At 56.7% G+C, this 23250-nt stretch overlaps 1 protein-coding gene across 4 annotated transcripts in view; it reads left to right on the forward strand.

Moving 5' to 3' along the window:
• The window catches only part of TBC1D2B (TBC1 domain family member 2B), a 43365-nt gene extending 20167 nt beyond the window's left edge, over positions 1–23198 (forward strand). For 3 of the 4 annotated variants that reach the window (XM_016125840.2, XM_016125838.2, XM_016125839.2), the window contains exons 3-13: positions 329–494; positions 2893–3053; positions 5543–5769; positions 6472–6867; positions 7404–7514; positions 8407–8600; positions 10652–11146; positions 12791–12908; positions 15437–15622; positions 16594–16715; positions 19227–22021. In XM_016125840.2, the coding sequence (XP_015981326.2) occupies positions 329–494; positions 2893–3053; positions 5543–5769; positions 6472–6867; positions 7404–7514; positions 8407–8600; positions 10652–11146; positions 12791–12908; positions 15437–15622; positions 16594–16715; positions 19227–19422 (2372 nt within the window). In that variant the 3' untranslated portion in view covers positions 19423–22021. Of the gene's footprint in view, positions 1–328; positions 495–2892; positions 3054–5542; positions 5770–6471; positions 6868–7403; positions 7515–8406; positions 8601–10651; positions 11147–12790; positions 12909–15436; positions 15623–16593; positions 16716–19226 lie in introns of all 4 variants that reach the window. The other variant, XM_036231840.1, reaches the window with a different exon arrangement.
• The last annotated feature ends 52 nt before the right edge of the window (positions 23199–23250 follow it).

Here is a 23250-nt window from a genome sequence, read left to right on the forward strand (position 1 = left end):
ATCTGATCTGCACTTTGCTCATTGTACCCAGCAACTTATCCTGGAAGTGGTTCCTTATCAGTTTAGGGTACAGCTCATGTCAGGCTCTCCGACCCACACGATGCAGGAGAACACAGCCTCCTGGTCCCTGGGCCGAGGCTGTTAGCACTTGGCGGTGGGAAGCACATCACAACCTTCCTTTGAGAAGTGTGGCTCTACCTTAGATCAAAATGGTTGCAGGACAGCCAAGCCACCACAGATGGTATTTTTATGTGATGTACATTAAAAACATACCACGATGTCGAGCTCCGTGTGCAAGCTGAGTGACCTTTGTCTGCCTCTCTTTCAGATTTCATTTCCCCACACCCAAATCCTTCTGCAGAAAAAGCCAGAAATGTCCTAGCTGTGGAAACTGCCCCAGGAGAGCTGGTGGGAGAGCAGGCTGCAAGTCAGCCGGCCCCGGGGCACCCGAATGCCATCAATTTCTCTTTGAAGCAGTGGGGCACCGAGCTCAAGTGAGTTTTTGGGAAGCCACATGTGACACTGCAAGTGGGTGACTTCTGAGAACACATGTTCTAGTTTTATATGTTGAGTCGTAGAACCCCACCCCCCCACCTTTGCGCTGATCTTTGTCGCTTACAGGATGCTTGTGCAGACTGCCTGTCACATGCCTGAGACCAGGCCCACGCTTCACGCTCGTGTTGTAATGTAGCTGCCGACGCTGGGAGGCAGGCCCTGTGGTTGGCCTTTTGCAGAGACAGAAACTGGCCCGGGAAAAGTCCTCGTCCAGGTTCACGAGGCCCCAAGTGACAGAACCAGCTTCTTGTCCCTAGGGACCAGCTCCTTTTCCAGGACCCCAGGCTGCCCTGGACCCCACCCTCTGCTTGTATGTGGGCTAGTGAGAGGGGAGGTGGATTTATTTTTGTTTTCGAGAAGTACTTTATTGAGATATAATTCACATCCCATCCAGTTCACCCATTTAAAACATACAGTTCAGTGGTTTTTAACGCGTGCACAGAGCTGTACAGACATCGCCATGAGCAGCCTTAGAAGCCACCCCCGGGGCCCCCAGCAGTCACCTCCCATTTCCCCCAGCCCTCTTCCCCGCCCTCTGCGGCTACTAATCTCCTTTCCATCTAAATGGATTTGCCAGTTCTGGACACTTTGGGCAAACAACATTATACAATACAGGTGGTTTCTGCTGCAGCAGCATCAAGTTCATGAATCTTCCCTTCTCCAGGGTCTGGTCCAGTGCCGACCCCGTCTGCTGTGTGTTTATCGTGGACCTCGTGGTTTTCTTCTGGCTTTCTAAACACAGGAAGTCGTTACAATAACTTTTAAAAGTCCTCATCCACTAATTTTATCCTTTATCACTTCTGAGTCTGTTTCTAGTGCTGATTTTTCTCCTCAGTGAGTCATATTTTCCTACTTCTTTGCATGCCTCGTCATTTTTTTATGGGACGCCTGATATTATGAGTTTACCTTTCTGGGTGCTGGATTTTTTTTTCCCCCTATAAATATTCTTGAACTTGGTTCTGGAAGGTGGTTTAATTGTTCAGAAACAGCTTGATACTTTTGAAGTCCCTTTTAAGCTTTGTTGGGAGGGACAAGAGGGCAGCGTTAGGGGCCACGTTGGTGACATTTGTTTGAGGAGGAGGTTCCCCGGTCCTCTGGACCAGACTGTGTCCCCACTCCTGCACCCTCAGATTGTTCCCTGTCTCCGGTGGCGCTCTCCCCGTCCTTGGGCCGCTGGCTGACACACAGCCCGCTGGCCCTCCCTGGGCACTTGGGGAGCCCTTTGATCTCCGCAGCCTCTCCACAGCTGTCTTCCCGCTCTGTGCCCCGGGAGCTCCGCCTGGGCCCCCAGCGGGCACCGGGGCTGGCCGCGGTCTCCAGGCAGCATGGTGGTGATGAGGGCTCACCGTGTTCGTGTCACCATCAGGATGGCTGTCCTGTGCTGCCTGATGTCCAGCATCTGCTTCGCTGAGTCAAATTTTTAGTTGTTTCGGGAATTGTAAATCCAGTCCCTAATACTCTGTCTTCACTGGAAGCAGACGTCCCAGCCCAGGTTCTAAAAGTTTTAATGAAATATTTGTAGCACGTGGGCAAGTATGGAGTACAGTGGATTGATTACGTGGGTAACTGCTCCCCAACTGTGTAATTCTGTAGTTCTTTAAAAGACAAATGAGAACACTGCAGAATGAATTCAAACCCTCTCTTCTCCAGGATCCTGTTCTTTTCTTGCCATTCTCAGAAGTAACCAGTGTCTGTATTTGATAATTAGCTTTCACGTGTAGACTTTAAAAACGTATGTATGTGTTCGTATGTATGTAAATGCCTTTTAGTAGTACTATATCAAAGGTTTAAAACCGTATCCTGTTTGTACATGTCATTCTTCAATTTTCTTCCCTTTTCATTCAGCATTTAAAAAGTATTTCTTCACGTCACACATGTAGGTGTAGCTGGAAAGTGTGTCGCACTAGGACGAGAGTCTTTGCTTTGCTCACTGGCTTACCCTAAATACCCACAGCAGGGCCTGCCACACCCCAGGCACATGGGGGATGTTTCCTGAGTGAACGTATTCATCTTCAGCGGTGTGCAGTGTTGGAGTGTGTGAACAGGCTTCGGTCTGCTTACGTTTTCCTGCTGATGGATGTTTGACTGTGTGTGTGTGTGTGGGGTGTGCATGTGTGCAGCTGTGCACGGCTCCTCGTGCGCACGCACAAGGCTTCTGCAGGGCGAGGTCGGCCAGGCACACCTCCCCATTGTACCTGTAGGCTCCTGGCTTCCTCTCCATGTCCCCACTGACACCAGGTCCCATACAAACTGTTTGTTTACGCCAGACCTGTACATGTGAAATTACGTTTTTTTTACAATGAAAAAAATAATAATGCAGTTCATTTTCCCCAATAGAAATTCCATGTATTCCTTCCGCCCCGGGAGAGGGCATGACAGTCGGAAAAGCGTGTTCTACACCAGTGAGGAGTGGGAGCTTCTAGACCCAAGCCCGAGGGACCTGGAGGAGTCCTCAGCACAGGAGGACAGGAGGAAGCAGACCCCAGAGGGAAACAAAGGTGCGGCTTCTGCTTCCTGTCCCCTCGCTGCCGTGGGCTCACACCGGGGACGCCAGAGCAGGCCTTTTCAGTGGCGTGAGGCCCAGTGGGTTCGCGTGCTCTGTGTGGGCGATCAAAGGCCTGAAAAACCGGATGTTACAAGACACAAATACCCGCCTAGTTCTTAAACTTTTTCGGAAGCTAGAACATCAGTGGTGCTCTCTGAGGAAATATTGATTTACAAAAACAAACAAACAAACTTGTTATTGCAGAAATTTGTACACAAAAGTAAACTGCACGGTGTCGTAAGTTCTGGTGCACTGGCACCAGCATCCACGGCTTCAACCTTGTGGTCTCGCTCATTTCCTCCATGTCGCCTCTGCACTCCCGCCTCTGCCTGCCCCCACCGTCACCTGGCTTGTTTTAAAGCAGATGCTAGTTACCAGTCCGTTGCATCTATACCTATGTTCGTGTGCCTCTCTCAGAGAGAACGAGTCTTTTGCAAATTTTAGCCACAGATTCATGATTATACCTTGAAATAGTTACAGCAAATCCTGAATGTTACCTCATCCCCTAATTTTTAGCCTGTTCAAAGGAGGAGCAAGGCCTGCAGGCATGTCGAGCTGCTGTTTTCTCCAATCTCTTTCCTTCTCCTCCCTCCCCCTTGCTGTGCTTGCTGAAGAAACAGGGTCTCCCTGCCAGGGACTTTGCTAGCAGTATTTCTGTGGGGTTGCTTAACGTGCTCCCGCACCTCCGTTTCCTGCATGTGGTCGTTAAGAGCAGAGGCCTGGAGGCAGCGATTGGGGTGCCGTGTGTTTCCCGTTGCATCACACCCCGTCTGGCTTTCTCGCTTGGCGATGTGAGGCTAGATTAGAGGGTTTAGGGTTGTTGGCCTGATCCATTCAGAACCGTCCTCCATCCTGCTTTTGCCTGATGCTTTTAGCAGCCATTCACGGTTCTACATCTGTTCATCCCTTAAGGGAATATTGATGTTTTAAATGTGGAACAAGAAGAAGCAGTTTTGAGGTTCTGCCTTACACTTGATTCTGGCGTGGGCTGGCAGGAGTTGGAGGCGGGATTTCAGGACGTCTTTATTGGGTGAGTGAGTATTTACTGAGGAAATGTTCTGTTCCCTGGGAGAGGACCACCATGACTTGCTTTGAGGGGGAGCTCGCCTGCGTCCCACAGGATGGGGGTGTGTGACACAGCGTGACAGATGTGGGATGAGTGTGCTTTACTAGCTGCACGGCAGGGCGGTGGAAGCACGCCCAGGAGAGGTGGAGCTGCACTCCTGAGATTGTGGCGTGGACTCCGGTTTCTGGGAGACCGTGGGAAGGCATGGAAGTGGGCAGGACTGGAAGGAAGGCTCGGAGGGCAGGGTGAGGGGAGGGATGGGGACCCCCCGGGTCCCCCGGAGCAGCCTGGCCCTTTGAGGGGGAGCTGTGCCGAAGACACAAAGGGAGAAAGATGTCGCCGGATCCAGTCTGCTTGATGCACTGGCCTCTCCTGCAATGGCTCCAGGAACCAGCCCACTCCTCGTCGAGCCGTTCACGGAGGCAGCCTGCCCTTCCTTAGGGTTTCCTTGTATTGCTGTGTAAACTTTTTCATTGAAGAATAATAAACAGAAAAGTCCCTAAATCAGGACCGTATCATAGCTTGCTGGATTGTTGCCCAGTGGCAATACCCATGTAGCCAGCACTCGGGTTGGAAGCGGGGAGGCCCTGGCCCCCAGGAGCCACCATCCAGGGGTAACCACTGGCACCCCTCACCTCACGGCACGGATCCATTTGGCCTGTTTTCTAACTTTACGTAAATGGAATCTACATAGTGTGTACTTGTGTCTCCCCTTTATATTTCAAATTTGTATATATTTGAATCCATTTATGCTGTTTTATTTAGATCCCTCAATATTCTTAAATACCCATTTTTAAGGATCAGAATATAGTCATGCTTTAAAAATGCGTGTTTATAATTTTTAAAACGTACACTTGGGTTTTTTTATTCATTTCTTTCTTACTACGGGCAGATTAGCAGAGATAAGCCAAGGATTCCAGGTTGGTCTGTGTCTTGCCGTCCACCTTCATGGGGTGGTCCAGGGAGCAGCCACGCCTCTCCTTGGCCCTGCGCCCCAAAAGTACCCGAAAGGGGAAAACAGCAATGTGAACGTGGGGGTTTAGCATCGAGGTTCTGAAATAGGTTTCGGAAAATAAACTTAGCACGACCAAAGAATCTCAGGAGAGCGATAGGTTTTGTCGCTAATTGCACACCACCATCAGTGGGCAGTCTGTCGTTCTTCGTCAGTCTTAAGGCGAAGATCGAGCAGCCACACGAGCATGTGCTTGCAGAGTGGCCGTGGAGAACCTTTCCTCGCTCGGCCTGGCTGCTGTCCAGTGTGGTGGACGTAGAGGCGTCTCCGGGGCTGAGTGGCGGCTGCTTGGAGGTGTGTCTCATCAGAGTTTCCAAGAGGAAGATTTGTCCTGCACTTAAAAACAAGCTTTGTTTTCGTGCAGGAGTGACTGTCTCAGGATTTCCCTTTGATTTTGGACGTGCTCCTTATAAAGGAAAGCGCCCTTTGAAAGACATGATCGGATCATACAGAAATCGCCACAGTAGCGGTGACCCTTTGACTGAGGGGATGTCGGGCAGTGGCGGCGCCGGCAAACCTGAAGTGCAGCTGCAGGTCCAGAGCCAGCAGGAAGAGGTGGAACGATTAAAGAAAGACCTGTCCAGCCAGAAGGTACCTTTTCCTCTTCACATTCCTCTCTCATCTACCTCACCCCTCCCAAGGGAGGCCAGGGCCTGGGGGCAAATCCTGGCTCTCTGTTTCTCTGAGTCTTCTTTCACAGAGAGTCCTTTTCCCCAGAGAGTTTTATGTTCATTGTAGCTATGGCCACTGTCCTGGGCCCTGCCTATGCTCCATTGTTTGTTCAGAGACATCTGAATGTCCAAGGAGGGCGAAGACCCCTGGCGGGTCAGCGGAGAGTGTCGTCTGGACCACCCACTCCTGCCAACACCCAGTCCCTATGCACCTCAGCCCTGAGTCCACGCACAGGGGTCAAGTGCCTTGCCACAGCCTCACATAGCTGTTCCCTTCTGAGCTGATGGGACCCAATGCCCTTGGCTGCTTGGCGGGCCGTGAGCCCTGCAGCTCAGACTCTGCATCCCGGCTACTGCTTACCCAGCGCCGTGGCTCACTGTAGTGTGTGTGTGCTCATTACTTCCTGTTTCCTGTGGCTGTTTTCTGTGTACAGTCTTCATGGAGTACATTTTTTTTCCTTTTTATTTTTGAGATTCTTCAAGAGGAAGTTTGGCACTAAAACGTTTCCAGTAACGTGTCTGCCTTTCCTCAAAGCCCAGTGGCTGCTCCTTGCCAAGTGGTCACTCTCTGCTTCTCCTCCCCGCCTCCCCCACCCTCCCTCCTGTCCTGCTGTGGGCCCAGGAGCTGGTACGGCTGCTGCAGCAGACCGTGCGGTCGTCCCAGTACGACAAGTACTTCACGAGCAGTCGGCTGTGCGAGGGGGTCCCAGAGGACACGCTTGAGCTGCTGCACCGGAAGGATGACCAGATCCTGGGCCTCACCAGCCAGCTCGAGAGGTTTAGCCTGGAGAAGGAGAGTCTGCAGCAGGAGGTGCGGACGCTGAAGAGCAAGGTGGGCGAACTCAGCGAGCAGCTGGGGATGCTGATGGAGACGATCCAGGCCAAGGACGAGGTCATCATGAAGCTGTCGCGGCAGCTCAGCGAAAGCGAGGGCAGCGCGGCCTCTCCCACCTGGGCGCCCGCCGCTCCCGTGTCCGCCCTCGCCGCCAGGGACCAGCTGGAGCTGGACAGGCTGAAGGTGTGAGCAGGCTGTGGGCTCCGAGGATGGGACAAGAAAACTTAAAACCCCTCTGAACAGTCTCTGTCCATCGATGTCACATCAGGGCGATGGGCCCCAGTGAGGTAATAGCGAGACCGTGGAGCAGTCCAGTAGTGACCAGTCTGCTGGGCAGCATCCCTGGACAGTGGAAGGCAGTCTCCTGGCTGCCATCCCTCTAACCCTCCCAGCCCGCACCCCTCTCTGGCTCTGAGACACCTAGCGGTGTGTGTACCCAGCCTTGGGGCTGCGTTAGTCCACGGGGGCCCGCAGAGGCTGCGTCTGGCCCCCAGGGGTCAGGTGTGGGAAAACCGCCACCATCACCCCATCACCTCAGCGCAGTCCCTTCTGACAACTCTTGCCCCAGAGGGTAACGGGAAAGTGCCTGATAATTGGCTTTTGGCTCCCACTGGGCAGGGCTGTGCTGTGAGGCAGCAAAATATGAATCGTGTCCAATAATTGATTAGTCAGCATTCAACCAATGTGAATTGATGGCTTTTTTTTTTTTCCCCCAACAGGATAATCTACAGGGGTACAAAACCCAAAACAAATTTCTGAATAAGGAAATTTTGGAACTCTCCGCTCTCCGGAGAAACGCAGAAAGAAGAGAAAGAGATCTCATGGCCAAGGTGGGTCATGGCGGGTGGATTCCGTCACCTGTGGGAACTGTTTAAAAATGGACATGCTGGGAGGGGTGTACTCACCGACCCCAAAACACCCTCAGGATTCACGGCGCCTAGCGCCGTGTGCTCGGTCTCACTGAGCCTGGTGCAGGCTGGCGGAAGCGCACCAACATGTGCTCCCAACGTCTGCGCCTGGAGTGGGGTTCACAGGAGGACGTTAGACACAATCCTGAGTCCCACGTTTGGGCCGCGCAAGTTTGTTTCTCACGTATAAACAGGGCTGGTGAGAATGGTGCGTCTCTCCTGAGCCCGGCGGGGTTGGTGTGAGGGTCAGACGTGATTGTGGCTGCAAAGTGAGGACGTCGCAAACACGAGTGATCGAACGAAGTTCAGTGACACTCACGTTAGCAGTGACCTCACCTTCTGAACCGCCCCCGGAGCAGCTCCCCACACCTCGTTCCTGCGTGTTTTCCAGGGGTGTATTTTATTTGATGAGGTGACAAAAGGGAGCTGGTCCTGGGTCATGGCCCTCAGTAGGAGTTGAAGTAGCATGGGGTAGCCGCTCACGGCCCATGTGCCAAGGGCACTCAGTTTGAGTTCAGTCATTGGGGTGTGGCCTAGTTCCTGCTGCTTGCCTCACCCCTGTCCAGAACTGACAGGTGTGTTGGCATCCAGACGTCCGCTGTGCCAGGCCCCCTAGAAGGAAGAGGGCCAGCGGAAGGCCACTTTAGACAGGACAGGGGGCCTGCAGGGTGAATGAATCTCTCATCTTTGACTCCGTGTCTCTGGCTCACATCCTAGTAGTTTCGGGCTTGTCATTCATTGATTGCTCGTGGCACAGAGGCTTGCTTTTCCTGTGTCTCCATCTGGGCGGAGGTAACTGCCACTTTCTCTGCAGTATTCTAGCCTAGAAGCCAAACTCTGCCAGATAGAAAGTAAATATTTGATCTTGCTGCAAGAAATGAAGACACCAGTTTGCTCGGAGGAGCAGGGACCTGCCCGGGACGTCATAGCCCAGCTGCTGGAGGACGCGCTGCAGGCCGAGGGTCCGGAGCAGCCAGAGCAGGCGTTCGTGAAGCCTCGTCTTGTCAGGTACGGTGCCAGCAACTGTGTCTGACGTCCCCTCCTCAGCTCACAGGGAACTTTACACAACTCTGCATCGCGTGTGATGCTCACAATCCCGTCCATTCGTCAGAACGATCAGTCTACCGTTCTTGCTGTGACGACCCAGTGGTGGAGCTGGGGCTTCTGATTCTGAGACCTTCCTCCCGTGTCCCACGCCAGGCCACACGGTGGCCCTGGTTCTGGTCCCACTGCAGGCGGCCAGTCCTTGCGGGCAGAAGCCTTCCCCTGAGATACACGCACCCTCAGGGGGTTCCAAGCACGGGGGCCCCACCTGGGGACTGGGCCCCCTTTGTAAGAGGGATGCTTCGGTCACCTGACTCTGGTTGAGCTCACCGAGAGTCTGATGCCAGCCGTGGACACACTACGCATTTGGACGCACACACAGCACTGTGCGGTTGTCAGAAAATTACAGTCTGGAAGCCTGTGATAGTTCTTGGCTTGAGAACCTTCATGCCCAAGTTTCATAAAAGGGATTTTCCTGAATTGCTAGAGCGAGGAGGGTCTGCGGGTTCCCTGTGCCCAGCTTCCCCGGTTCCACCCTTCACTTGCCCTGCCCCACCCCGGCCCCAGGCAAAGCCTCACCTCAGAGCACACAGGCTGAGCCTTCTCTGTGCTTGGGGCTCTGGCCGTTGCCTGGGCCACTTGCACAACAGGTGACCTGCCATCAGCACGCAGTCAGCCCTGTCATGCGAGTTCCCGCTGAGGCGTGTATGCGGGGGCCGTGGCCAGGGGCTCCACGTGCCAGCTCACACGCCATGCCCAGTGAGGTGGCGTGTTCATCCTTGGTCCACAGACACGGAGGCTGGGGCCGGGGTGCCAAATCGACCTGCCCAGGGTCACCCGGCCCAGAGCGGAGGGGCGAGGCCCCTGCCTGCATGGCCCGCTCTGCGAGCGCCTCCTCTGGGGCGCCATGTCTTCTTTTTCTTGCGTTTTGGGCTCTTTTTGTGTTCTGTGTTTTCAGCCGTTACACAGAAGTAGAACTATGACTGTGTACATTGACTTAGGGTAACTTGTTGTCACAGAAAATTTCAAACGTGCAAAGTAGTGAGCAGAGTCACAACACACACCCATTTGCCAGCATTCCCCAGCCTCAGCAGTTACTAGTGTTTGCCGAGCCTGTTCAGTCTCACTGCCTCCCCACATGAGTCTTTATTTTCCTGGGAAGATTTTAAAGTAAATGCCAGATGGGTCATTTCACTTCTTAACACTTACTATGCTTTTCTAACTGATGACACTTTTTAACATACTCATCTCACCACGTTCGTATTTTTTTGCAACTGTTCTTTCATTATTTTCTGAAATTGTCCACGTGCCATATGTGCATCCCGTGTGGTGGTCTCACCCACTCACACGGCTTCACTGTGAGAGCACGCCACACGTCTGCTGCACCCATCCTCCTTGCCACTGTGCACGTCCTGGGCTCCCGTGGTGACATGAGGTCACCGGATAACCCAGGACGAGCTGCCTGTCTTAGGTTCTGTACCCATAATGCCATCCGCAGTGTCCCTTTGCCACATCCTGTTCATAGCGTGGTCCTCGGTCCCAGGGATTAGGCGTGGACGTCTCTGCAGCTACCGTTCTGCCCACCACGTTCCTTTTCATCATGTCTTACAGATCTCTTCCTTCTTGTCTTTTCTCCTTTTCGGAGGATGTCTTTCTAACATAAATTTATGTCTACATTTGTGTATCTGTGTGATACAGAAAAAACAGACATGCATATATTAACATAGCCAAATTTATCAGCTTTTTTTTGGTGGTGTTGCTTATATTTTCTTCTGTGCTTTTCAGAGTTTTTTTCCTGTATAATATCTAGAAGAGATCTGTTTAATTTTCTTCCATGTGGGTAGCCAATGCCCCTACGCTGTTGGTGGAGAACTTTATTTTTTCAGAGTTGAAATGCCTGCTCACATAGCAACGTAATGGTTACACCTGGGCTGATTTCTAGCTTCCCTTTTCCGTTTTGTTGGTCTTTCTGCCGAGATCACGTCGTTCATCTCTCCCTTTGCTTTTCTCCACAGCGAGTATGACATTTATGGATTCAGGACTGTCCCCGAGGATGATGAGGAAGAGAAGTTAGTCGCCAAGGTTCGGGCCCTGGACCTGAAGAGCCTGCACCTCACCACGAGCCAGGAGGTCTCCACGGGCGTCAAGTGGGAAAACTACTTTGCCAGCACGGTGAACCGGGAGATGGCGTGCTCGCCGGAACTGAAGAACCTGATCCGGGCAGGCATCCCGCATGAGCACCGCTCCAAGGTGTGGAAGTGGTGCGTGGACCGCCATGCCCGCAAGTTCAGGGACAACGCCGAGCCCGGCCACTTCCAGGTCTTGCTGCAGAGGGCGCTGGAGAAGCAGAACCCAGCCTCCAAGCAGATCGAGCTGGACCTGCTGCGGACGCTGCCCAATAACAAGCACTACTCCTGCCCCACCTCTGAGGGCATCCAGAAGCTGCGCAACGTCCTGCTTGCTTTCTCCTGGCGCAACCCGGACATCGGCTACTGCCAGGGTCTCAACAGGTGCGTGCTCTCCCGCAGGTCACTCCTGCCTGCCTGCTGGCCAGGTCACCCACAAGCAGAGCCACGGGGCTTCTGAGCCGAGCTCGGAGGACGTGGCGCGGAGGTCTGGGCCTTGCGTGCCAGGCGCCATGTGCCGTGTCTGTCCTGTGTCTGCTCACTGTGGTGTTGTGGTGACCGCTCATATGCCTGTCTGTCGTGAAAGCGAGGGCGTAGCCACTCTGCGTGCGCTCTGGGACGCCCTGTGTATCAGCCGACACGCAGCCCGGCTGCCACGGCCTTTGCGGTCCCCACCGTGCCAACCTCTAGACATCTCTGCACCTGAGACGAGCCTGTTGTGGGAAGAAGGGCGTCAACCGGAATGCCACTTGCTGAGACCTGAAAGCGGTAGTTTCCGGGAAGTCATCACAGCCATGGGGACAGGGTGGCTTCTCTGTGCCTGGACAGAAGAGGGACTCAGGCTGCTCCTCTGGGGTCCCCGCTGAAGAGAAAGCCTGTGACTGGGGGCTGCCCGAAGAAGCAGCCTTATTTTGCTTGGTCCACACCATATGCTCGGCCTGGAATCCTGGGGGTGGGAAACCCTGGAGCCCGAGGGACCTGTGGGGACCAGCACGCGCGTGCTGCCGCGGTCGCCACAGACTCGGTTTGTCCACGTGGGCAGTTTCCAGAAAGCCGAAGCTTTCCGCCTCCACACCCCGTCTCTGTAGAGCCGCTGAATTTAACTCTTACTGGATTTTTTCCTTCGACATATTTTATACATGCCTCTGAGAACTTTCGTGGGAGACCACTAGCCTCTTGTAGTGACTCCCACCGCCATCCTGAAAGCCCCCAAAGGCCTTGCTGCTTCAGACCTCGCTCCTGTCCGTGGCGTCCTCACGCCGTGGGGTTGGCGTCTGTGCCCACATGTCCCGTGTTCTCCTCGCCTGTCCCTGCCAGTCGACACGTTGCTGCTTCTCCAGCCCTCTCACACCTTCATCCCACCTCCCCCAAGCCTTTTTTATTTAACTTTATGTTAGCTGAGTTCATTATAATTTTACCAAAGGAAGGAAAAAAAGGCAAATCAGATCTGAGAGGCAATTTTGGGGACTTTCCCGTGAGTGCTGCCCCGAGCTTCAGGTCAGAGGTCTGGGTTCATTGTGGAAAGGGGCTTCAAGCCACGCCTGGGACAGATACATAAGCAGCCTCTCGACCAGTGACAGCGTAAATGCGAACGGCCAGCCCTGGAGTCTCCATTGCGAGCGCACAGCAGGCACCGCGCCCAGCCTCCCCGCCTCGTGCCGCTTCACGGCGTCCTTCGTGTTCCAAGCAGAGTGGCGTGAGCAAGTTGTCTCATCTCTTCCATCACTCTGGGCTTTTTATGGATGAAAAAATTAGTTGGAACTTCTCAAATAACAAACTCTGAATTGACTGTGTTAGCAAAAATCTCATAATGAAAACTTCTTTTTAAATGAGGCTTGTCAACTGTGGGAAACAGTTCCATCGTTTTTAAACAAACCCCACGGAAGGGGTGAGTGCCGAGACAGGGCTATGCTTCCCGTGCTGTGGGAAATGGCCGCGAGGGGCACCCCTGTCCCCTGTAGGAAACCGATCGGGGCCTTGGGAGGATGGCGCGGGGCTGGGACTCACGTGTTCCTCCTTGGTGCCTAGGTTGGTGGCGGTGGCTTTGCTGTACCTGGAACAGGAGGACGCCTTCTGGTGCCTGGTGGCCATAGTGGAAGGCTTCATGCCCCGGGACTACTACACGAAGACTCTGCTGGGATCCCAGGTACTGAGCCTGGCTCCACGGTGCCTTGTGGGCGTGGAGCTGGAGTGGGGCCTGAATCAGGCCCTGGGCGCCCCATGCGGGCTTCAGACTCACCTAGCCTGACAGAATGTGCCCCAGGCGGGCGGCCTCCGAGGCAGGCCGCTGTGGTGAGCCGGTGAGTTCGGGCCCGGCGCCAACACCCAGGCCCACAGATTGGCTCCTGGGCCCAGTGACACTGGACCAGCCCACAGCGTGCTCTTAGTGGCCACTGGTGGCACCATCGCCGGCTGCAGCCTGCCCGGCGGGCCCAGCCACAGTCCAGGTGCTGTGGGAGCCAGTGTGCTAGCTCAGCTTCTCTGAGAAGCAGAGGCTCAGACACAAGCAGATGTGCTGGAGGTGTGCGAGAGGAAACACCCGTGGAGGACCCAGGAGTGGCACTGGGGAGGCTGGAGGACCCCAGGTGGGGAGGAGGCAGGCATGGTTGGCTGTGATTTGGAGGAGGCTTGGGCCGGGCCAGCCGGGAGGCCTCCAGCCAAGGCCGCCTGTGGGAGGCACCCGCGTCTCAAGGAGTGGGCTGGGCTGTTAGTGCCGATGCTTCATCTCCTTCACGGCACCGGCTTCTGAGGGGTGGGCACCCCACACGAGCAGGGACCCCCCGCTCTAGCCACGGGTGGCCGCCTGCCCCTGGGCCACCTCCCCATCAGCTGCTTGGCTCTAAGCTGTTGTCCCTGGGTGACCATCTCCCTGGGTAAAGTCCCTTTGTTCTCACTGTCTGGAGTGGCCTCTGAGTTTTGCATCTGCCATTTGTAAGTTGATGGGCTGAGGGTCACATGGTCGGCCGGAAGCCAGGCCCACCCTCCCGCAAGCTGTGCAGCTTGGGTGCCTCACTTACCAGCTCTGTGCCTCAGTTTCCGTATCTGTAATTTGCACGTCATACCCTCTCATAAGAGTGTTTGAGGCGGAATTCAGGTGATTTATTAAAAGAGTTTAACATAACGTTGAGGACACTGTCAGAATTCTGAGAAATGATTAATATTGTTGTCATAGGCGAAAACGAAAGGCCTATTTTAAATACGTGGATTTAAGATAAAACATGTATCACGTTGTCACATAAACGTAAATGCGAACACCTAGGAGACTGCCCCCCACACACACATTATAAATGTAATAGATGTTCAGTAAAGAGAAGAAAGTGAATATGATCTGCTACCCAGCCTCTAGAGAACCACTTTCTGCTCCCTTCCCGCCACCCCTGATACATTTAGGGGTCCAGACCGAGAGCATGATGTACCCCAGCTTGTCTGCATTATCGCACATGCCTTCTCCCATGTCATTACACACTTCTCAACCATCATGATCAGTGGCCATAATGCTCCGTTGCCTGACCATATGCTGTAGCTGACCATCCTTCTAAGATGACATTGCATCAGGCTGTCCTATAATGGGGGCAGTGCTGCACGTTCCCTGTCGAGCCACCCCCTGCCTGCACCAAAGGCCGAGCCCCGCACTGCGGCTGCAGCCCAGCCCCTTGACAGCTGTCCCACCCGTCCATCAGTGGGTGGACCAGGACCTCGCTGGGCACCGAGGGCGTGGAGACGAGTGATAAGGTCATTTCACATCCTCCCATGCCTGGAGCGGAGGGGCCCCCGAGCCAGCATTCCCCGGCTGGCCACTGCACACCCGGGCCTCTGCCAAGCCATGGGCAGCCTCACGAGTGAGGCACTGTCGGCCACCTGGCCGGGAGGAGGGCCGTGTACAGGGCCTCTCCCGCTTCAGGGCCAGCTCGCAGGTCCCTACCTGTCAGGTGTCTTCAGCCTGGACTCTCCAGGCATGGTGAATCATGCACCTATCACTCGGTCCTGCGGTCAGCTGTCCCTCTTCCTTGCCAGTTTACGTCCCCTTAAAGGCAGCCTCTGGTCCCTGTTGCCTCTCATCCCAGCACTGGCCGGTGCTGGGCGGGAAGCATGTGCAGATATGCAGCTGTCATTTTAGTGTCGAGAGACAGAGTAACGGCAGCAGGAGGGAGGCACTGTCACTAGTGACTGAGGCTGGCTGCCCAGGGCAGCAGCGGGGCTCCCAGGGGGACTGGGCAAGAGGCCCAGGCCACCCAGCTGCTGAGCGAAAGAGCCGAGCTTAATGCCAGGCCGCCGGACACTGGGCTTCACCACCCTCACTGCCCCACCAGCCTGGGGAGACTGCTGGGTGGGCGTGGTGACATCCCACTTCTGCTGTGGCCCCAGAGCTAGGTTGGGGGCCCTCTGAAGCAACATGCCATGTGCTCGGTGTGGCTGGGCAGGGCTGGTGGCCCCATGGGCTCAGTGCCATGTCTGCTTTCCCAGGGCTCTCAGGGCACCGGGGCAGGTTTCAGGCCAAGGACGCCTGTCCCCTGCCTGTGGAAGGGTGACAGCCCGAGGCACTCGATGAACAGCTGCAGCGTGTGAGGTTAGGGCACAGCAGCCGAGCCCCACGCACACCCAGAGCTGCTGGCCCCCCGGGCTCCGCCCTCCCCGTGGCAGACACTGATGCCGCTCCTTGTGCCACCCGTGCAGGTGGATCAGCGGGTGTTCAGAGACCTCGTGAGCGAGAAGCTGCCACGGCTGCACGCCCACTTCGAGCAGCACAAAGTGGACTACACTCTCATCACCTTCAACTGGTTCCTGGTGGTGTTCGTGGATAGTGTCGTCAGTGACATCCTCTTCAAAATATGGGACTCTTTCCTGTATGAGGGGCCAAAGGTGGGTGTTCCCTGGGTGACTGTGTGGGCCGCATCATCAGTGGGTAGAGGGGCCAGCATACCTGGGACTTGTGACGGGGACTGCAGCACGGTGCCGCTGGCGGTGGGGCTAGGTTCGCAGGACTCAGCCGTCATTTGCTCGTTCATCAGAAACACTGAGCACCAGGCCCTGTGCCCAGCACGGCCTGTGATGGTGTGCAATCTGAGCCTTACCTTCTGTCTAATGGATGGTGGCATTGTCCCTATTGTGTGGATGAGACAGTGAGGCCCAGAGAGCAGTCCACGGAGGATGAAGGACAGACTCGGGGCCACCACTCCACATGTCACCCCCACTTTGACGTTATGCTTCAGTCCATCGTCAAGAATTCTCAGCCAGGCCCACACAGTGTTTCCTGTGGGCTGTAGGTAGGGATGTTAAGAGAAAAGTAACTGTTTAAACTCTGTAAATTCTGCTTTATCTAGAGTACGAGCAGGTTGGCACAGGCCATCCGAGGCCTCAGGTGTGGGCAGTCTGCTCCAAAGCCGGTTGCAAGACCACCAGGAGTCCAGTACCGCTGGCCTCAAACACGGTTCCCTAAAAACAAATCAGTAAAAAAAATGTTTTCTTTCACCATATTCAAAAACTAGTGTTTCGGACCCTCACTCGTTTGTTTCACCAGTTGAGGTAAAAACTGCCTGGAGGCGGAGCTGCCCAAGAGCTTCAGAACCAACCCTGGTTTTGCTTTTGCCGGAAACAATTTCCGGTTCTGCGTTAGCTGAGTGCAGGAGGCTCCCTCAATGCTGCTCCCCCACGAGGACATTCTGGTCGTGGCTACAGTGTTGCCCGCCACCACAGTCCACTTTTCTGTATGACAGGGCCCTGACCGTGCCCAGGGTGACGTGCCTCGGGCACGTTGCTGGCCGCCCCGGCCCGGGAGGCCCGTCCACCCCAGCAGCCATGGTGCTTCTCACAGACCCCTGTCCCTCCCACAGGTCATTTTCCGTTTTGCCCTGGCGCTTTTCAAATACAAGGAAGAGGAGATCCTGAAATTGCAAGACTCGATGTCCATATTCAAGTACCTCCGATACTTCACTCGCACGATCCTTGACGCTCGGTGAGTCCTTGGGGTTCCCAGGCATCCCGCAGAGTGGGAAGCCTGCCCTCCACTCTCTGCCACCTCAGACTCAGTGAGCAGGCAGGGAAGGGGCACGGCCTCCAGGTGGCCCCCCAAGGCCAGCGAAGAGCTAAGTGGAGAGATAGTTTCCTCCTTTGTCCAACAAGCCCAGGGCAGCAGGTGTATGTGTGTGACAGGCATATACGGTGCCAGCAACGTGGCAGGCCCTCTGCCAGGCAGCGACCAGGGGAGCTCTGGCACCGACTGCGGGGGACTGTGGCATGGTGCGGCAGGCTGGCGTCCTTGTGGTGAGGACCAAGGTCGGGCTGAGGCAGAGCTGGGCTGCCGCAGCCTCATAGCTCTGCCCAGAACTCAGCACTTTTTCCTGAGTCGGGTCGCTGCAGGGGTGTGGCAGGTGGAGCAGGACTGGCTGCTGGAGGCCAGCGTCCCAGGGGACAGGTGGCGGCATGGTCGGGGTGCCCCAGAGGCTTCCCTTCCCAGCAGCGGGGACTGAAGGCCCTGATGCTCATACAGACCTGGAGAATGGGAGACTCCGGCTTTCTGGCCTGGGAGCCTACTGTTCAGCTCACTGGTCAGCCAGGAGGAGCTGCAGGGCACGGTGTCGAGGGCCGGGGGGCCGGGGCTGAGCACCACACAGACCCAGGGTTCTGATGAGCCAGGCCGTGGGCCCCAGGGACGTGGCTTTGGGATGGGTGCTGGCTGAAGCCATCTCTGGCTTCCTGGAAGTCACCACTGTTTGGGGGGCCTTTTACTTGGAAAGTGGGTTTTTAGGATATTTTGAGGCTTATTGCTGTGTCAACAGCCACGACCTGTTTTGCCAAGTGCAAGAGGCCATCTGAGAACAGCGTCTGCCTGCGAGAGGCAGCCTGTGTCCCGGGTGACTGTGCGCTGGCCTCACAGTGGGTGCGGGTGACAGGTGATGCAGGGAGCTCCCTCCACCAGGACGCCCTCCATGCTGCCCCCTCCCCGCCCGGGTGTGGCGCATGGTGGTGCCAACCCCACCCCCACTCCGACCAGCCCCTCACAGTCTCCTGAAGTGGGGCACCCTGCACACTGCAGCCAGCCCTCGCCATGCGCCTGCAGCGCCCCCTGGTGAGGTGCCGCCTCCGCAGCACTTGGCTTCAGGAAGTCAAGGTCAGTAGACCAGGAGGTGGGCTGGGCTATGGCTGCGGCCCCGCCTGGTCCCCCACGTGGCACAAGCTCCCCAGACCTGCGGTTCCAGGGACACCGACTACAAGACAGAGGATGGGAATTCTGAGTCACACGGGGGCGAAGATTTCAGGTCACATGGGAGCCACTCTTCTCTGCGTCAGGCCTTCCAGAGCCTCCCGCGCGCCAAACATCGTCTGCCCCCTGGGCTGACCATGGGGTACTTTCTCGTCTCTGGCTGGAGCAGAGCGGGACTTCCTGTTGTGCCTCAGTCAGCAGCAGCTGACTGACGGGGCCCATGAAAAACCCGAATTTCACTTAGTGGTTTCTGTAGCAAAGACAGGACGGTCACCCGAGGTTCAGGCATGGGGAGCCGGTGACTGACAGTGGAAGGTCGTGTGCTCTGGTCTGCCGTCGGCACGTCACGCCAGAGCTGCTCGCCAGCCCTGTGAGCCAAACGAAGCGGGCGTCGGAACCTGGTCAGCCCTCGCTGAGGGCGGCTGCGTCCAGGTCTCTCCTGCTCACCTGTCTCTCATGTTCTAGAGCGTACTCCAGGGACTTGGCATTTCAGGCGCCTTTCAGGCCTTCGGCTGCTTTGGGGGTGGGCCCTCTGGGCGGGAGTCGGGCGTAGACAAGGAGGAGGTGTTCCCCATGAGCAGGGGGAGACCCCGAGGTGCGCATGTTCTGACTCGGTGTGCCTCACAGCCGAATGGCCTGGGAAGCAGAAGGAAGCAGGCGCAGGGGCCTTGTTCCCTACAGACACGGGCCCTCGGCTGCTTTTGATTTGTGGCAGCGTTTCCTGGGGTCTGCGTCATGCGGGGGCCTGCGGCATGGGGCGGGGCTCACTGGAGCAGAGACGTCTGTGGATGATCGGGGTCACAGACACGGTCAGCTCGCAGGCTGCTGTTATATGTTTCTGTTAAACCCCTGGCCAGCAGTAGGGGCAAGTGACCATGATTTAAGTGTTTATCATGGATCGGAGCCTTGGGCTGGGGTAGTGACGCGCTCTCTGTGAACTGTGTCTCGGCTCTCGTGGTGGCAGGTCTGTGGTTACCAGCAGGTGTGCACAGGCATCTGCCCGACCCGTCTGGTCCATCCGTGACAATCTCCCTGAATCGTGTGTGCTGGCCTCACGCTGGTGCTTGTGAGTGGCCACCCCGGTGACCCGCACCCTTGTCCAACCCCACTGAGGACTGGAGGCCGGGAGGGCGGCTGTCGCTTAGGGCCAGCCCCAGGCGCCTCTGCACGAGGATAGCCGGCCTCGGGGCAATGCACCTACATCAGGCCCTCAGCGGGTATCCAAGGTGCCTCCACACTGAGCCCTACCCTATGCCCCAGCAGGAGGCTGATTGCCATCTCCTTCGGGGACCTGAACCCATTCCCGCTGCGGCAGATCCGGAACCGGCGTGCCTACCACCTGGAAAAAGTGCGGCTGGAGCTGACGGAGCTGGAGGCCATCCGCGAGGACTTCCTGCGCGAGCGGGACAGCAGCCCGGACAAGGGCGAGCTGGTCAGTGACGAGGAGGAGGACACCTGAGCGGCCCTCCCTCCACAACGCTGCCCCTCTTGCCTTCACGACCAAAGCACGCTGCGGGCGACCTGCAGAGACGTGTCTTTCGCACCCGGGACATGCCACCTGCGGCTCTGCCTGGAGCCCGCTGTGCGTCCTCATTCCCACTGGGGCAGGCCCTACTTCCCTGCACTTGGTCTCGGGGGACCCATCACGCGTTCCCACCACTCAGTGCTTCCCAGGCGGCTTTCAGGAGCCTGTTTACAGTGTCTGTTGGCCACGTTGTTGTCTCCCTCAGAAACGCCCGCAAGGCGGGTGCCACACACTCACTCTTAGGCCCTAGTGGCTGCTGGGGTGGGGGAAGGCGGGTGGGAGCACAGCCAGCCATCCTGTGTCTGGGAGAGGCTGTTACCTCCCCAGTCTTGCTGTTTCTGAGCAGCCGCCCAGCCGTGGCTGCCCCCTGCCAAGAGACGCCACTCGCCACATGCCTCGGCGTTGGTGGTCATCAGCCGTCGTTCCCTCGGGATGCTGCATGCTCGTCTGTGTATGGCTCTCAGGGCATCTGAGTCGCTTCCACGTGTGGTGGGACGCGGTTCCCGGGAAGCTGGCTCGTCCTGCAAAGCCAGCCTGGCCCCGGGCCACCTGGCTGCGGGGACGTGAGAAGCTCTTCCGGGCTTTGTCAACAGGGCAGGGAGCTGGGCAGCTGGAAACTGGCTGGCGTCCAGTGTGTCCTCCGCCTGGCCGGGGCCACCAGCCCAGTGCCGGGACTGGGAAGTGCCTTCCTCTGGGCCAGAGCCTGGGCAAGCCCTGCAGACGTGTGTCCTCCCCGTGCCCCTGAGCCAGGCTGAGGGCCAGGATGCCTGGGGACCTCCTGTCGCTTGGAGCCCGGGAAAGAATCTTCGCACAGGAAAGGTGGGTTTGCAGACTCTCCATGGACCGTCCATGATGTGTGGACATCAGTGTTTTCTGGCACAGTTTTAGTCAAATAGGAAAGACGCTGTTTTGAATGGAGTTTTTATATTACCTGGAAGAAATTGGAAGTAATCACTTGCTGACATACGTGACACTCAGACTGAAAGCTGACGCTGTGTCACTTGAAGATGTGCCTTTTCAGGAGCTGTGGTTTCCATGTATGTGACCGTCAACCTGGAGCAGCATCGTGGCCAGTTGCCATGTCAACACACCAGCCTGAGCTCTGCTGTCTTGCTGAGCTGGTTCACCTGGCTTTTTGCTGTGTTGAGGGAGCCCATCCCCATGTTTCCCCGAAAGCCTCTCTCTCTCTCCGGGCGTCAGACATGTGCTTCCCTTGTGCAGGTTTTGGGGGCAGTGGTTGGAGGTCTAGGTTCTTCCTTCAGGAGTTTGACCGAGTGGGGTCCATGGGGAGGGTGGTGCAACCTCACTGGGTTTGGAGGTCCCCGCAGGAGGCTGCGAGGTGCTGGAGGACACCTCCCTCTCCCACGCAGCTGTCAGCGGGGTGCAGTGGGAATGGGGTCAGGCTCCATGCATTGCTTCAGCCGCCCCAGACTCGTTTCCCAGGTGATTTTCCCTGTGACTGCCTTTTCTGACTCTAAAACGCAGACTTTAGGAATAGGTGCATTTTGTCCTTTTTGCCCTGAAAAGACACGTCTGCAAAGCGCCCGGTGCCTGTGTGTGGGGCTGGAGCACGCGGTTTTAGCACTTCCGCATGGCTGCAGGCTGGGTGGTGGGCGTGAGAGCAGACATGGTGGGGAACAGCTGCTGCAGCCGGGGGCCGTCCTGCTCCCCCGGACGGAGGGCTGGAGCAGGGATGCTGGTCTGACTCCAGACGGGGGACGCCAGGCAGCCTGCTCCTAGGGAACTGGAAGGCCCAGCCCACTCGTCCAGCTGACACCTAGGCTGGGCAGCCTCCAGCCAGCCGGCCCAAGTACACCTGCCACGGCCCCGGGGAGCCCCCACCTCACACGAGAATTACCAGCGCTGTGTCATAGGGGGGCGGGGTTTATGTGTTGAACATGTTAATATTTTTGCATATTTTACTATATTCTATATTTTTATAGACTATTTTTATTAAGGTTTTTCTAGGTCATGTATCTGTTTTCTGTAACGAGTTCTGTGTGCATGGCTCCCTTGTATGTGTTTACGTGACCCCGAACCTCTCAGATAGCTCTCCACTTGGGGCCACCTTCAACCCCTGGCCTTGACCATCTCAGACCTTCGCTTATGCATGGCCCCCTCCTCACCCCAGGTGGCAGCGGTGCTACTTGTAGTCATGCCGACAGCTGTTTCAACAGTAGTTGAGACTACTCGCTAGGGACAATTCTGTGTCAACTACAGTATATCGATATAAGAAGTATCCTAGGTAAATAGCCACTCCGTTTTTTTTTTTTTTTAACCTGAATGTTTGTATTGCTGCGCAGTTCCCGCCCCCGCACGTGTGCGGGATTGACTTCCTGTGCGTGTCCAGGCGGCCGGGCCTGCCGGGGGTGTGTCTTTGCCAGCAGGAGGCTGGATGCTGGCCCTGGAGGGCTCGGGAATGCTGCCGAGTGACTCTTGCCCATTATGTCACAGCGGCTTCCACACTTACTTTCAAGTTAAATTTTGGAATCGTCATATTAGAAGATGAAATAAACTAATTTGTATGATATTCAGACATAGAATGCAAATACAGTCACTGGTGGGGGGCTCAGCCCCGAGGGCGTGGAAGGGGCAGGTCTATGGAACATCTCCACCTGTGGGCTGGGGTGTCTCTGGGTCCCTGCCCTGAGTTTTCTCCGGGGCAGGTGGGACAGGATGCCTTTGTCAGTGGGGGCAGCCCCAGGAGGCCCTAAGCCATGGCCCAGCTGCAGGTGAGGGCCAGGGGCACTGAAAGGGGGAGTCTCAGGCAGGAGCAGGAGCAGCCCCCAGCCTTGGGTGGTAGACACCCCTCCTCCCACCAGCAGTGGCATGCCCTGCCTGAGTCACGGGTTGTTTGCCTCCCGCCTGGGATGACAGCTCAGGCCCAGCTGCCACTGGGGACACCCCCCATCACTGGAAAAACACAGTGACTAAGACGAAACAGCCTCCCTTGGTACGTGGGTGGGGCTCCAGGAGGGTTCCCAACACTCCCAGCAGACGGGGACCTGGCAAGCCCGTCTCCTCCTGGGGCAGGGTGCAGTGGGGCCGGGGGTTCCTGAGGTCACCCCGCACAACAGCAGTGGCAGCGCTGGGGCTGGGAGCCCCTAAGTGGGGCCGTGCTCCCCATCCTTCACGAGGGCCGGGGACAGCGCGGAGGCCTTTCCTCAGAGCGTGGTCCCCAGGGCCTGATGCCCCTCCACCATGGGCGGGCACCGCGGTGCTAGGCCTCACACATGCCACTCAGGGACCCACTTCCCCGAGACCATGGAGACTGCCCTCTGTCCTGGCCACCGCGGGGTCTGCTCAGCGCTGCCTCCCTGCCCGGCCTGTCCAAGTAGGGCCTGGGCCCTGGGCTGGTCACCCCTCCCTCAGAACCTTAGGCCTCTCTTCTGAAGTGGGGTGACAGGTGACAAGGGGGCCCCTGGGCACAGCGGCACCCCATTTCCACTGCCGTCCCCCTCCCCATACAGGAGCCGTCCTGGGCCGGACACTGCCAACACGCCTGGTCTCAGCCCCCACAGAGCAGTTTGCAGTGACCCCCGGCACCCAGCACACACCCACGCGGGGCCATGGGGCCCAGGGCGGTGCCCTCGGCAACACCATGGCGGGGGCCGACACCTCCTGGGAGTAGGGCTTGTGAGCAGGATTTAAAAGGGTCAAGTTCAAGGCTCCTGGCCAAAGGTGAAGGCTGGCGCCACTTCCTGTGGAGGGACTGGGCCTGGCACTTCCTGTGGAGGGACTGGGCCTGGGAGGACAGCGTGA

This window comes from Rousettus aegyptiacus, unplaced genomic scaffold (assembly GCF_014176215.1).
Source record: "Rousettus aegyptiacus isolate mRouAeg1 unplaced genomic scaffold, mRouAeg1.p scaffold_m13_p_14, whole genome shotgun sequence".
Classification (NCBI taxonomy): domain Eukaryota; kingdom Metazoa; phylum Chordata; class Mammalia; order Chiroptera; family Pteropodidae; genus Rousettus; species Rousettus aegyptiacus.